Source organism: Capra hircus, chromosome 10 (genome assembly GCF_001704415.2).
Source record: "Capra hircus breed San Clemente chromosome 10, ASM170441v1, whole genome shotgun sequence".
Taxonomy (NCBI): domain Eukaryota; kingdom Metazoa; phylum Chordata; class Mammalia; order Artiodactyla; family Bovidae; genus Capra; species Capra hircus.
Genome location: NC_030817.1, coordinates 96,309,637 through 96,324,881, shown reverse-complemented (window position 1 = coordinate 96,324,881; position 15,245 = coordinate 96,309,637). Strand labels below are relative to the sequence as shown.

The window sequence follows — 15,245 nt, the reverse complement described above, 5'->3', positions numbered from 1 at the left end:
GTTCAGTGCTTTTCTGTGTGTGGAAGGATGCCAGAATCGGGTCATTGAAAATTTTCTTTAGATATGTATCTGAACTATCTTGGCATTCGTATATTCAAAACAAAGAATGCTGCCTAGTTTTCCCCATCCTAATCCCCCCTGCCCGCCCCCTACACCACCCAGGGACATTGTCATCAGGCAACCGCAGCGGCTAATTGCTGATCCTTGTAGAACTGGAACAACAGGCAACATTTATTTATTTATACCTGTCTTGTGAGTATCTCGATTTAAAAGGTTTTCTGTACCCTGAATTCTTATACGTAGGACATTTTCTCATCTTTTATCTATTAATTAGTGACAGTTAATTTTATTAGCACATTTTGGGTTAACCCAGACATTCAGTTGAGGTATACGATACGATGAGGAGCACAGCCCAAAATCTTTCATGCCAAAATGGAATGTGTCAGTATTTAGATACTGAATTTTGTTCAAATAATGGACAACTTCTTATGTCTTAGGGAGCGTCTCTGGCCCGGATGCTTTCTAGTTTCTTGAGTGAGAAAATATTTATCAGGGCACTTAAGGTGAGTTTACAAAATTGTTGTTACCTAAAGACAGTAAACATGAATTGCTTTGGCAGGTTATTCATCTTAACCTTACCTTTTCTATTTTAACAGTCATATTTGGAGACTTTTTCTTACGCAAATGCTGAGCAAGATGATCTATGGAGACATTTTCAAATGGTAATTCTCACTCTCTGCCGTGTGTTTGCTGGGTTGGGCTGTAAGATCGTGAGGCCACGTGTGTGTGCTGATGCCACAGGAAGACCCCCTTCCCGTGTCTGTGACACTCGTTTAAGTCAGAGGTTACTTCTTTAGTTTTCGCCGCTGCATTCCCAGGCTTCCCTGGTGGCTCAGAAGGTAAAGAATCTGCTTGCAGTGCAGGAGACCTGGGTTCAGTCTCTGGGTTGGGAAGGTCCCCTGGAGAAGAAAATGGACATCCACTCTAGTATTCTTACCTGGAAGATCCCATGGATGGAGGAGCCTGGTGGGCTACAGTCCACAGCGTTTTGAACACAACTGAGCGACTACTCATACACACACTATGTTTCCAGTGCCCAGAATAGAGCCTGCATGTATTAGATCCATGAAAATTGTGTTCTGTGATTGAATGAAAGAGTGAAAGGATGAGCTAAGGAGCCACTCGTATATACAGAGATGAACAGAATTAAATTTGGTCCAGAAATTCCCCATTGGGTTTTACTCTATAAATGAGAAATACAATTGCTATTATTGATAGTTTCTTTTAGGAGTTGTCTACCTCAAAAGATTTGGATGGTAAATAACTGCTTTTGTGATGATTTTTTTTTTTAAAAACAGGCCATAGATGACCAGAGTAAAATTCTTTTGCCAGCAACAGTAAAAAGCATCATGGACAGGTGGACACACCAGAGTGGTTTTCCAGTTATCACCTTAAATGTATCCACGGGCGTCATGAAACAGGAGCCATTTTATCTCGGAAAGGTTGAAAATCAGACTCTTCTAACCCACAAGTAGGTAGATTTGCTCCTGTCTTCACCCTCCTTGGGGTTGAGCTCTGATCAAAAGGAAACCAGCCTATGGATGAGGAAGCGTAACTCCCACTGGATACACACCCCTCCATGAGATGACTTGGGGATGGTGACGCGGTGCTCCATGCCGGATGCCACTGTGTGCTAGGACGGGGCAGAGCCCTGAGGTCCTGAGCAAGGCCAGAGACCTGCCTTAGGGATTCTTGCAGTGTTCCTCCCCTGGGATTTAAGGCCACACCCACAACCAGAGCTTTGAGTGCTAGGCATTCTTTTTTGTCATTTAGACAGAGGTAATGAATTACTCAGAATCCTGTGTGAAAGCCAGTGAAATAGAATCTGAATGGCCTTATGTTAATTAAGAGAAAAGGGGATATGGTTGCCAGGTCGTCTTCCCTTCTCTAGAAATGGAACTGAATGGTGACTATATCCTTGAGGAATAATTCTGTGCATGTATGCCCACACATGAATGTGTGCTTTTGTAACCATACATAAAATGTTAGAGTTATAGATCCCAAATTCAAACCTTAATCTTATTTAAAGTCTCTGAGTTTCAGTTTCCTTATATATAAAGCAAATGTAATAATACAAACCCCAGTGGATTGTTATAGAAGTGAAATGAGATAGTAAGTATACCGTGGCTTAGCATTCATCACTTTCTCCTTCCGTTTCCTTTTCTTTCTTAACTTATTAGGTAGTTTTCAACTGTTTTTGATAAAGGGTTTGATTCTCAGATCACATTGTATTAAGTATAAACACAAATGAGTAATTTATTTTCATGTACCATCACCAAAAGTTTCAGGTTGTCCCACTCTTTCTTTAAAACTCCAGGGGAGGAAGTAGACCTGCAGGTCCCTTCTCCCTGTGATATTTCATGACTTTTGAGAAGAGGTGGCCTTAGCTATCATATGAACAAAGACTCTCAGTTCAAAGTCTGAGAAGCCAGACGTGCGAGCACTTGAGCAAGATTGGAAATATTGTCTAAATTCCGAGTAATGTGTGTCTTCAGATGACTAATGTCCCCCTCGTGGTCAGTGACTTCATCCAGGTCACATCCACCAACACGGGAGGAGTGCCAGCATTCAGTGAATATGAATAATCTGGCTGATTGCTGTTGAACACTTTTCAAACTGGGAGACAGCTTGAGGTGGAAAAGCATTTTGAAATGTTTGTCATGCTTTTTCTTCTTAAATGATTATTCAGTTTTCTTGGCGCAGATAGCTTGGGTATGTCTGCAGCATTTGAATGACCCCTGAGTAAGGCCAGATGGCTATAATTGAATATAAACAGGCCTTGAAAGTTTCAGATACAGGAGAACCTTAGAAGCTACCCTGAGTTGCAAGAAGAAGCAAATCTGTGAGGCACAAGAGAATAAATAAATAGCCAAAGCTGGCTTGTAAAACAACAGTGAATAATTCTAAGAGCAAAGTCCTGTATATCCACAAAGAATGACTGAAGAATTTGAGTTCTTTTATTTTATCATCTTATTTAATATTGGCTCAAAGCTTTTATTCTTATGTGTGAACAATAACTGAAGTTTCCACTTTTTTCCCAAAAAGTGACACATGGATTATACCTGTTCTTTGGATAAAGAATGGAACTACACAGTCTTTAGTCTGGCTAGATAAAAGCAGCAGTAAGTAACAAATTTTTAAAAATACCTTCACATATATATGCAAATATATGTGTGTATATATGTATATATATACACCCCCACACACATATATATAAAAGCAGAGAATAAAATATTAAAATGTCTAGCTTTTGAATAGCTTATTTAAAACTAAAATATTATATCATTCTTGTTGAACATAGAGCTTTAAAGAAACATTTCTAATCAAAAGACATTGTATGTGAAAAAATATATGGTAAGATCAATACATATTTTGGAATATCTTTACTTTTTGTTTTACTGGATTGCTGTTTAGAATTAAGAGGGCAAAGTAAAACATGTAGTGAAATATTTTAAAATGTACCAGTTCAAACTGTTCATGTATTTCTTTGCAGAAGTATTTCCTGAAATGCAAATTTCAGATTCTGATCATGACTGGGTGATATTAAATTTGAATATGACTGGATACTATAGAGTTAACTATGATGAATTAGGTTGGAAGAAATTAAATCAACAGCTTGAAAAAGATCCTAAGGTAAGTTTTATTTTTATACCTTTTATTGACTATCGTTAATACTGTACTCTCTAGAATTTATAGGCTGAGCTTTTATTAACCTGACTGGTGGGAACCTGACCCTTCTGCCACCCCTCATACCAAGGCATGCTGGATTTTTTTTTTTTTTCTTAGAAAAAAGAGGTTTTGGTTGAATGTATTGTGTTTTTGAACATTTCTCTCACTTTTCCACAATAATTTTGCCTTTCTAAGTGAAAATCAAAATAATTTCCAATTAACTGTTAACTTTGTGATCTTAGGCAAGTTACTTAAATGTTCTGCTTCAATTTCTTCACTTTAAAATGGGAATAATATCGTATCTTTCTTATTCCTTATGAGAATTAGAGGTAATGTAAGTAAACGAATTGTCTAGGGACTTTCTCAGTAGTCCAGCGGTTAAGACACTATACTCCCAATGCAGGGGACACAGGTTCAATCCCTGGTCAGGGACTAAGATTCCCCCGTGCCACCTGGTGTGGCCAAAACAAAAAACTTTCTAAGCCCATAATAGGTGCCAGTACATAAATGCTAGAAAATGTTAATTTTCTAAAAATTGTATTTTCATCTTCTGGCCAAGGAGATAATTTAATTCACAAGATAGCAATAATAATCCAATATCACTTAAAATTATCAAATAACTAAATTATTATACAATATATAAAAATTAAAATATTGGCTAGCTCTTCTCAGTCAGACTTGACTTGGTTGAATTAAACCAAATCTCCATTAGTGGAGATGGATGCTGGCTTAGAAGTCTGTAGAGTTGGCTCTGCTGTGAAATCTGGGGCAGCTCATTTAGACTCCATTTGTAAAACTAGTGTGTTGAACTAAAAGATATCTTAGGTGTCTCTGTCATCAGAATTTCTGTGAGTCGCCCAGTGAGTCTGGCAAAAGAGGCCGTGCACAGAGCTGGCCGAGCTTGGCTTCTGGGTCAGATCAACTTGCGTTCATACTTTTGAGCATCATTTACCAGATGTGTGACCTTGGTTCTCTTATTTAGCCACTCATGCCTTGGATTGCTTGTCTGTATAATAATGGATATAATGGACCAATGTTAAAAGCTTGTTGTGAAGATTAAATAAGATGATGTATGTATGATGTTTAACAGAAGCCTAACCCAATTCAGGCATTTAGAATATGATCAGTAATTTTAAAAGATTTATCATTGGGCTTTTGAATGAAGGTACAAAAACCAGCTGTAGTAATACTTTATTCAAAAATCTTTTTCAGAGTAGCTAAAATTTTTTAAATTTCTAAGGGCAGTCTTAGCTGTGGAAACACTAGGTCATGCCATTATAGCAATGATTTCTTGAAGCCCTTGTAGATTTTACTTATTGAAAAACTGAAATCAGTTATTCCTACAACATAATTGCTGAGCAAACAAAACATTTCTACTATTAATATTAATCTAGAAAATGTAAGTATTATTATTACTGCCAGAAAAGATATGTGACTACTGCCAAGGAAAGAATTAAGCTTGGCTTGTTCAGATGCTCAGAGGGATGCTGTGAAGATAAATCTTCTGAGACCACATATATGAATATACTTGGCGGGGGTGGGGGGTGGGGTGCTGCTGTTGAAGGAATGCTGTAGGAAACTTGGGGACCCTTGGGACACAAGCTGAGACAGTCCTGTGGCCTCGCAGTGCCGGGGAGCTCAAACAGGAGCGTGAGAAGCTAGGCTGGCAGTTGACTCCTTTTCAGGATTCAGAGGGCTCTGTTGGTGGTGCTGTGTTGAATTACTAAACTCTTGAGAAGAGAGATACCACTGAAAAGAGCACCTCAGCAGTGCCAAAATAGTGCTAAGTAGTATTTATTTAAGGCTTTCTATGCCAAAAAGTCCCCTGACAACAATTTGGACGTTGTGATACAATTAATGTATACTTTTTGTTTCGGAGAGGCCCTTTAAACTTGGCTTCCTGTTTTATTTTTTAATATGCTGTTTTTCACAGAGTATTTTGGCAGAACTCTCAGCCATATTGAAGCCATATGATTGATGTCCAAAGGGATCGCTTATCAAAAGCAGATGTATAATAAATAAATTATGGAAATTATCCTTAGGAATGATCATTTCTCTGTACATGAGATAATGCACATGAAAGTGCTTTGTAAGCAGCAATGATCTTGAAATGTTGTTATTATTTGGAAAGTTATTTTTCTACTAAAAATGTTCTCATCTTTTCCTGAGCGTTTTTGGATCTCATCTGCAGGCTATTCCCGTTATTCATAGACTTCAGCTGGTTGATGATGCCTTTTCCTTGTCTAAGTGAGTATATTTTCTTCTCTCGTCATTTAACAGTGTAGCTTGAGAAATTTACAAAAATAATAACCTCATCCCTATGAAGCTGGCTCTTTAGTTTATACAAGCCTTAGCTTATAAAGATTAGGGTCAAATTCTGTGGTTATTATGAAATTTTATGATATAAAATTTGCTGGACAACATGAATGGACCTAGAGAGTGTAATTTTGAGTGAAGTAAGTCAGACTGAGAAGAAATATCATATTACATCCCTTACATGTGGAATCTAAAAAGAAATGATACAAATGAACTTACTTACAAAACAGAAAGAGACTCACCGACCTAGAGAAGGAACTTAACGGTTGCCAGGGGGAAGGATGAGGGGAAGAGACACGGCGTTCGGCACGCACACGGACACATTGCTGTATTTAAAATAGGTAACCAACAAGGTCCTACTGCATAGCACATGGAACTCTGATCAGTGTAATGTGGCAGCCTGGATGGAATGGAGTTTGGAGGACCTAGGATACATGTATATGTATGGCTGAATCCCTTTGCTGTCCATCTGGAACTATCACAACGTTGTTAACTGGCTATACGTCAATACAAAAGAAAAGGTTTAAAAATTTTTTTAAAGTTGATGGAATATGCAACAACATGGATGAACCTTGAGGACATTATGTTATGTGAAATAAACCAGTCACAGAAAGACAAACACTGTATGTTTCCATTTATATGAGCTACTTAGAGTGGTGAGAATCTCAGACAGAAAAAGAGCGGTGATTGCCGAGGACTGGGGCGGGAGGGTGGGGGGCATGGGGAGACACTGTTTAAGGGGTGCAGAGGTTCAGTTTCACAAGATGAGAAGAGTTCTCTAGATGGCTAGTGATGATAGTTGGACATTATGAATGTACTTTTAAAAAATTTTTATTGGAGAACAGTTGATTTACAGTGTTAGTTTCTGCTGTGCAGCAAAGTAAATCAGTTATACATATGAATGTATTTAATACCAGGGAACTGTACACTTTAAAATGGTTAGGAAGACAAACTTTATGTTATGTGTATTTTGCAGCAATAAAAAATTTAAAAAAAGACAATTCAAAAAGGTCATCATCAGGAAAGAGCAATAACATCTACTACAAATAAAAATGAAAGCCACAGGACGCAATATTTTTTATAACAATTTGACAAGAAGGAATATATGTTCTTTGTCAAGTCAAAATTTGGTGGTTAATTATATGAAAGTCCCATGTATTTTGATTAAATTAACTTTGGTAAAATAAGATTTAAACTGATCATGGAGAAATTTTGAAAGGCTCTTAAAGGAGCAGCAAAGAAAATTTAAAGTTTTAAAGGGAACTCCTGAGGGGAAGGGAGGGATAGACTGGAGTTTGAGATTGACATGTACATACTGCTATATTTAAAATAAAATAAAATGCCTTTCCGTGATAAAAAAAAGAGGGGGAAGCCCTTAAAGGAAAACCTTTAGAAGGATGCAGTAGAGATGATGTAAATAGGAAAAAGTAATAGTGTTTAAATATTTATAGGATTATTACAAAAGGTATAAGAATCATCATTTTAAAATCTAGTCAAGAGTGAAAACTTAGGTAACATACACGGAGTTCAGACTTGGATTTGTAAAGACTGTTAATGTTCAAATGGATAAATTTAGGAAGATTATGAAAGATATTTTCATATCATTCTAAGATATTGAAAGTTAAGGAAATAAAGTAACTGATTTATCCAAAATAAAGAGTTTCTGGAAATAAATAGACTATCAATTAGGACTTTGAGTGATTTTTGTTACCCAAAGCTAATGCCTGTATGTATAATTTTAATGAGCCTATATTCTAATGTATTACAGAATTATTGATTTCATTGATAGTGGATTTACTCTACTGCCAAGTTTCTAACCAGGGAAATGAATGCATGTTTAGAATTTAAATTTTTAGACAGTAAAGTTAAGGAGTACACATTATGCAGGGTATTCTCTCTTTCCTTCGCCTGTTGTATTTCTTGAATGAATGTCTGCCTATTTTATCCCTCCTTTTTTTTCTACTCTTCCCCTCTTGACGTAGAGCACATTTCCCCACCCCCTGCTTCACTGAAGCATTTCTCTGAGATCACCATGAGTTTAGTGTTGTTAACCACACCCTCCTGCAAACCTCTTGTTTGACTTCCTGAGACTGCAGTGTGCAAATGTGGTTCCCCTCCAGTACCTGACTTCTTTTTCCAGCTGCCCTGAGCATCTTTAAGACCAGTCATGCTTATGTTATTTTCTACTCTCTTTCCTCTGAGTAATTCTTGCCTTCTATGGTTTCAGTGGTCATTTTATTATGCATATGTACAGTGCCCACCAGATATAAGGTATTCAATAAATGTTTGTAAAGGATATGTTGATGACTTCTAAATCTATGTATTTACTTGTCTTCTCCTGTCTTCTGTTCATCCTGAGGTTATTTAAATTCAGTACCCAAAGCGCTGAACTTTATATTGGCCTCTAAATTGCTACTATCAATCTCTCTTTGTCAAAGGTACTTCTATTCTTCCCATCTCCCCCACTTGAAACATTAGAGATATCCTTGACCCTCCTGTCTCTCTCCATCTCTCATCCAGTCACTGTGTCTTATCTATTCATTCTGGGGATCTGGGGAATGTCTTTTGGATTCTCACCTCACTCATCACCTTCACTGTTTCCTTGCTAAGTCAAATTTGCATCACCTTTTGCCTGGCCTGTCACCTTAGCTTCTAGCTGTTAGTCCTTTAAGAATTCTATTCTGTCTTCTGCAGCACAAACTGAAACAAAGTTTTAAGGCATCAATTTCGTGATGTTACCCTGATTGTTTAAATACCTTCCCACCAAATGTAAATTCTTTATCCTGATAGTCAACCCTCTCCACACTTTTGATTACCTATTAGTCCCCATCTCTCAGGACACACCGAAGAAATTCCCTGCCTTGGTTAAGTTGGTCTGCCATGAACCTCCTCTTTGTCCTAACTGCCTTCCTCTATCTTTCTGCTTATTCCAGTCCTATTCTTCCTTCATTCTTTTTTCAAGTTCCTCCTCCAGAAAGCCTTCCCTGTCCCTCCCATCACATACCTATATTTTTCTTCTTTGCTACTTTATTGTATTCATTGACCTTGAATCTATCAAATTGAAGTGGAGAGCCTGTCAACATTGCTTGGGTTCCACCGTATCAACGAGGTGGGACCTTTGCCCTCTAGCTTCTTGGTTTCATACACCTTCTTGAAATCAGGCACTGAATCGTGTAACAGACACGGAAAGTGTGCAGATCATTTAGCAAAGAAAGGCTTTTTTGAATCTTTGTTGTTTTTTTAAAAACCAAACAGAAACGATTATATCGAAATTGAAACAGCGCTTGATCTAACCAAGTACCTTGCTGAAGAAGATGAAATCATAGTGTGGCATGCAGTTTTGATGAACCTAGTAACCAGGGATCTTGTTTCTGATGGGAACAACTATGAACTATATCCATTGTTAAAGGTAAATTCATTCTTTGTGAGATGGCTTTTAAAAATAATTCTTTCGTTTCATCTTCCTTCCATATTTTAGGTAGCACCTGTGAAACTAGTCTTTCCCCAAATAAGAGCCTGTTAGTTCTGTATATATTCATTTTCTTAGGAATAGTTGCTTATTCTTAAAAGAAAATACCTTGGTCATAAATCTGCCCTAGGAGATGTATGTGAGAGAAGGTACTGTGTTCTTGCTGAGGTGTCAGTGTGTCTTAAGAAACCAGAAGTGGATGGAAGCGATATACTTTTCTTTTTTATATAAAGAAAGGATAGTGTCTATTAACAACTGTTTTCCTAAAAGATTGTTGGTAAACAGAATGACTTTTCACAGTTCTATATCCACAATTTATATACTCTGATTTATAGGGCCAGCCCTTGAAACCAGAGAGCCATGTTCTAGAAAAGTAGGTATTTTGAAGCTGCTTTTGATATTGGGAAGAGAGATGTGGAAATTAGAGTCAATGAATGAAGAAATGACTGCTCCAGCTTGTCCTTATAAAAGGGGAAAATAGCATCAATGAAACGGGAAGTTTCCGTTATTAGGTCTTTAACAGCGATCTGGTGATCATAAGATAGATAGCATAGGAAAAGCCTAAGCTTGGGTGCAGCCCCTCGGAGATTTGGGGACCACACGCAAAACAGCAGGTGTGTTAGGTAAGGATTTCAGGTGAGTTTCCAGGGCCATCTGAGAGCAAAATCACAAGCACCTTGGAGTTCCAGACTTTCTTTTATCTAGTGTCTAAAGTGCTGATGTAAATGTGCTTGAATGTGGGCATAGTGACCAATAGGATGTCTGTGGGGCGTCTGTGGGGTTGAGGTGGCTCGCTGAAGACATCTGATCTTGGCCGGTGAGTAAAGAAGTAAAAGCTTACACTTATTTTTTTTGTTTTTAAAGAATTTCAATGAATAATACTGTTCTGAGGGATGTATTGGTAAATATATGACTGTAAAAATGCTATTATTTACCAGCCAATAGCTCAGTTGAAGAAATCTTATTTTGTATCCAGGGTTTACATTTGTCCAAGGCATAAATCAGTGTTCCCTGTTTTCATATATATATATATATATATATATATATATACACACTAAGCATGAAAGTTTGAAAGTTTCAAGGTAAAACGTTTGTCTTATATTTTTTCCCTTTTTTTCCCTCTATTTTAAAGACAACTAGAAATTTTGGGGCGATAGCGGTGAGACTGGCTAATACTGATTAAGCTCCTACTCTGTGCCAGGCACTGTGCTTACACACATCATGTTGTTTACATAACGCTTTCTTATGAAGAAAGTGAACCTAAAATGTTAAAAAAAATCAATTAAACATTTAGTAACAAATGAAGTTTCTTTCTGAAGAAATATCTGTCACCTCTCTGTTAATGTCTTTTCAGACAAGGGAAAAGCACTGCAAACTGAGCGTTGTGAGCAGAACTAACTAATATTCTCTTTATTGTTTATAGAAGTATCTGTTGAAGAGACTTGTCTCAATATGGAATACTTACTCAACCATGATTCGTGAAAATGTGACAGCCTTGCAGGAGGACTATTTAGCTCTGTATGTACTTTCTGAACAGTGACAATTGAACTAAATGATTCTTATTAATGGACAGGTTTCCAGATTCATAAAATAAGATCCTAATAGTTAACGATTCACTGAGAGATTTGTGTGCAATTTGAGAATAGTAGCTTTGAGATTGGTGAGCTACATACATCTTAATGGGAAATAGTAGTTAGGGATCTTAAATCTACCTGCAAACCACATACGTGTACACACAGGAGTTTATAGCTTTATATTCTCAACTATTATGCTCCAGGTTGAAATCTTAAGTAAGCTGTACTTTTGGTGAAAAGTTGTGCTAAGCAAAACGAGCTGGTACAAATGAAGGGTATCGGAAGGCCACAGAAGAAAACATTCCGCTCTGTGTATTATTGATGAAACAGGGAAAAGTTCCATTATGTGTGTCAAACAGAAATTCTAACATTATGCAAATATGATGAGGGAGGTTGATGACTAGTGATCAAATCATCAAACATCATACAGTGACCTGTATCAATCATCGGTGTGTGAGCATGAGCAAGTGTTGTGAATGACATTGGTTTGGTGGGGGAGTAAGCCATAATGCTAGTCTGGGAAGGGGGTGAAAGGCAAGACAGGGCTGCAGGACCCTGTGACAGAAGGTAGGCTGGGCTTCCAGATTTGAAGAGGGGATTTGTGATCAACAATAAACGGTGCAGGAATTCCATCTACAGCTCTAGTCAATGTCAGGCTGAAGTCAGTTAAACCAAGCAAAAAATACGAACTGTACAAAAGGTGATTATTCTCTCTCACGAGTTCCCTTCTAAAAGGGGAGAGATTTTAGCCTAGAGAGTGTGACTAGAAGGACATGGCGCTGGATTTCCAGATGGATGGAAGACAGGGGGAGGAGCTGAAATGGAGAGTGGATAGGCAAGTGGATAGGTGAGCAGAAAGGCCCAACCAGGCAGCACCTTTGTTAACCAGCTGTGGCCTTGGCTCTCCTACACTGGCCTGAAATGACCTGTTTTTTTGTAGCATCCCGGGGCCAACCTTGGGAGTTAGATTGTGCTTCCAGAGAATTCCTTCTTGCTGCTGTCAGCTTGGGAAGGGTGGAGAGAGGAGTGAATGTGTAGTGAGTGGTCAGAGCTGTCTCTCGGAAGCCTTCCACCCCTGTCTTACTACTACTGCTTATCAGAAGGTCAGGCCAGGCAGAGAGCAAACCAGAGGGAGGGTGGAACAAAGGAGATTTGGCTCTTGTATTTTCTGGAAAACTTCTGACCCTTCTGAGTTCCTTTACCTCTGACTCCAAACTGCAGAGTGTGAGGAGTCACACGTCACACTTATCTGGATTTATCATTGTTCCTCTCTCCATGTTCTTTTGAACCTACTTTCTTTGCAATCGTAACACATACCTCTGCTCAACTATAAAAACAAAACAGAAACCTCCGTTCCTTTTCTGGGGATGACATTAATAGCTAGGAGGGGCAGAGGGAAAAATGGAAGCTGAAGCGAGGGACGGCATAGCGTCAGAGGAGAGAAATAAACCATTCCCTCTGTTTTCATGTGTAGAGAAAGAACTTTATTTTTAAGTGTATTCTATCAGATACTCTAAAGTCATTTTTTAAAATCTGTAAGCCAATTGTTGTATGAGAGAGAAAAAATAAATTGATAACAGATGTGGTGTGCGTGTACACCCATGTGTGTTTGAGGGAGATGAAGGGTGGCAGTAATTTATTTCTTACCTTCAAAAAAATACCAGTCTGAGAGCTTATTTGGTGCCTGAGAGCGTCTCAGCAAATATTTCCCTGAACCTTAAATATAGTTGCCATCCACAAAGGCTATTTTTTAACAAACCTGATATTATTGGAAGGATGTTTTTAAAATACCCATCTTTTTATGAAACACATATTTTTGGAAGCAGAAAAATATAAATGTAGTAATGAAAAATAAATGTTCTTTGACTTTTCCTTCAAGAATATTACTGGAAAAAGTTTTTGGAACTGCATGTTGGTTGGGTCTTGAGGACTGTCTTCAGCTGTCCAGAGAACTCTTCAGAAACTGGATGAACCATCCAGAGAATGAGTAAGAGTCGTATTATAATTGCTCTTCTTTTTGCCCTCTTTCAGCACCAACAGTGTCTCTCAATGTTTGATGCTTTTACTCTGGAAAGGAACATTTTGTTTTTACTTACATAATCTCTTTCTCTCTTTCTTTTTTTTTTTCCAAATATCCTTTAAAAACAGATACACACACAGAATTGTCTCATGAAGGTCTGTGCATAACAATCAGTTCAGTCCAGTCACTCAGTCGTGTCTGACTCTTTGCGACCCCGTGGACTGTAGAACGCCAGGCCTCCCTGTTCTTCACCAACTCCCGGAGCTTGCTCAAACTCATGTCCATTGAGTTGGTGATGCCGTCCAACCATCTCATCCTCTGTCGGCCCCTTCTCCTCCTGCCCCCAATCCCTCACAGCATCAGGGTCTTTTCAAATGAGTCAGTTCTTCGCATCAGGTGGCCAAAGTATTGGAGTTTCAGCTTCAGCATCAGTCCTTCCAATGAATATTCAGGACTGATTTCCTTTAGGATAGACTGGTTGGCTCTCCTTGCAGTCCAAGGGACTCTCAAGAGTCTTCTCTAATACCACAGTTCAAAATAGATCAGAATTTACACACTGAATTCTCACCCAGGACCTCTCATTACCAGTACATTCCCTAATAAGCACCTGTGCTTATTTAGGTTGTACTTTATGGTTATTTATTCTTACATATAAAAGTGCATCAGCACATCTCTAAGTTTTCAGCTTCATTGACAGCTGAGACCAATACTCAGTCATTTTGGTGTCTTTATAGTACCTTGAATATATGCCCTCAGATGGACTCTTAGAAAATGTGATAATAATATATGAAATCAAACAGAATTATCAACATACACTGTTTGTACTATTCTAATTCATTTCTCCCTCAAATCTCCTTAGTTTCTAAACTAATTTGATGACTTCAAGATGTTAGTGTGAGTGACAGTTTTCACATTGCTTTTCTAGATTCCAGCTTTTGATATTCATATCTGAGATGGCAGACATTTTTCTAGATTCATACTTCAGTGTTCTTGCCTGGAGAATCCCGAGGACGGCGGAGCCTGGTGGGCTGCCGTCTATGGGGTTGCACAGAGTTAAACACGACTGAAGTGACTTAGCAGCAGCAGCATACGTCTAAATATGTGACAACCTAGATTAACATGTAACTTAACTGCTATGAAAAATATCATTGCATGTTGTGTCTTACAGAATACCTAATCCAATTAAAAATGTTATTTTATGTTATGGCATTGCTTTGGGAAATGATAAAGAATGGGATTTTTTGTTAAAAATCCACAATAATAACACAAAGGAAGAAGAAAGGATTCAACTTGCTTACGCAATGAGCTGCAGTAAAGATCCATGGATACTTAACAGGTGATTATTGTAACTTAACTTGAAAAAGTTCTTGGTGGAGGATTGCAATTAATAAACTAAAGGGAGAAAAACAGACATGAGCTAATGTAAGAATTAATATGAAACATATTTATGCACCACTAACTTAGAACCATATGGGATTTTTAACTCCACTTATATTCTTTCTATTGAATAATTTTTACATATTTATTTTCTGCCAAACACGCTTTTGCAGATATATGGATTATGCCATCACTGTGTCTCCTTTCGCTTTTAATGAAACAAATGTCATCGAAGCTGTTGCAGAAGCATCTGAAGTTGGCCGATATGTTGCAAAGGACTTTTTAATCAACAATTGGCAAGCTGTGAGCAAAAGGTGAGGATGAAATGTGAAACCACCCTTTTCTTCATGTCTTCCAGCTGGTGAATGGCTCAGGTTTAGTCTGGCTAGGTCCCTAAAGGCCTTCACGTTGCCTAGAAAAGTGGTTATTTTTCCTGCATTTAGTCTTACCACACACCAGCTTCGTGGAAGATAAGATCACTTATCCTTGGTTTTGGCTTTCTTTGTGAATGTAGTTTTGCATGAGATATTTATCTACCCCTCAGTTTCCCCATTTTGCCTACTAAGAATCTTGTCTTCAGAGACACAGATTAGAGTAAGTCGTGTGTTTTGGTATGAGTGTACACTTTCCATTTTGTTTTGTGAAATACATCGCCGTATCTTTAAGAAACAACGTATGCAACATATTACTACATATGCTTGGATGCTGAGCTTGCGTCTTTTGTCAGATTTCCTTCATATATTTGGGTTCCATATTATTG

At 38.0% G+C, this 15,245-nt stretch overlaps 1 protein-coding gene across 1 annotated transcript in view; it reads left to right on the top strand.

Moving 5' to 3' along the window:
- LVRN (laeverin) overlaps window positions 1–15,245 on the top strand; it is a 71,161-nt gene that overhangs the window by 45,933 nt on the left and 9,983 nt on the right. Inside the window, exons 8-18 of the mRNA XM_018053720.1 lie at window positions 498–563; window positions 657–722; window positions 1,359–1,531; window positions 3,106–3,182; window positions 3,554–3,693; window positions 5,921–5,976; window positions 9,301–9,454; window positions 10,938–11,032; window positions 12,968–13,075; window positions 14,277–14,444; window positions 14,659–14,799. Of these exons, the coding sequence (XP_017909209.1) occupies window positions 498–563; window positions 657–722; window positions 1,359–1,531; window positions 3,106–3,182; window positions 3,554–3,693; window positions 5,921–5,976; window positions 9,301–9,454; window positions 10,938–11,032; window positions 12,968–13,075; window positions 14,277–14,444; window positions 14,659–14,799 (1,244 nt within the window). The remainder of the gene's footprint in view (window positions 1–497; window positions 564–656; window positions 723–1,358; window positions 1,532–3,105; window positions 3,183–3,553; window positions 3,694–5,920; window positions 5,977–9,300; window positions 9,455–10,937; window positions 11,033–12,967; window positions 13,076–14,276; window positions 14,445–14,658; window positions 14,800–15,245) is intronic.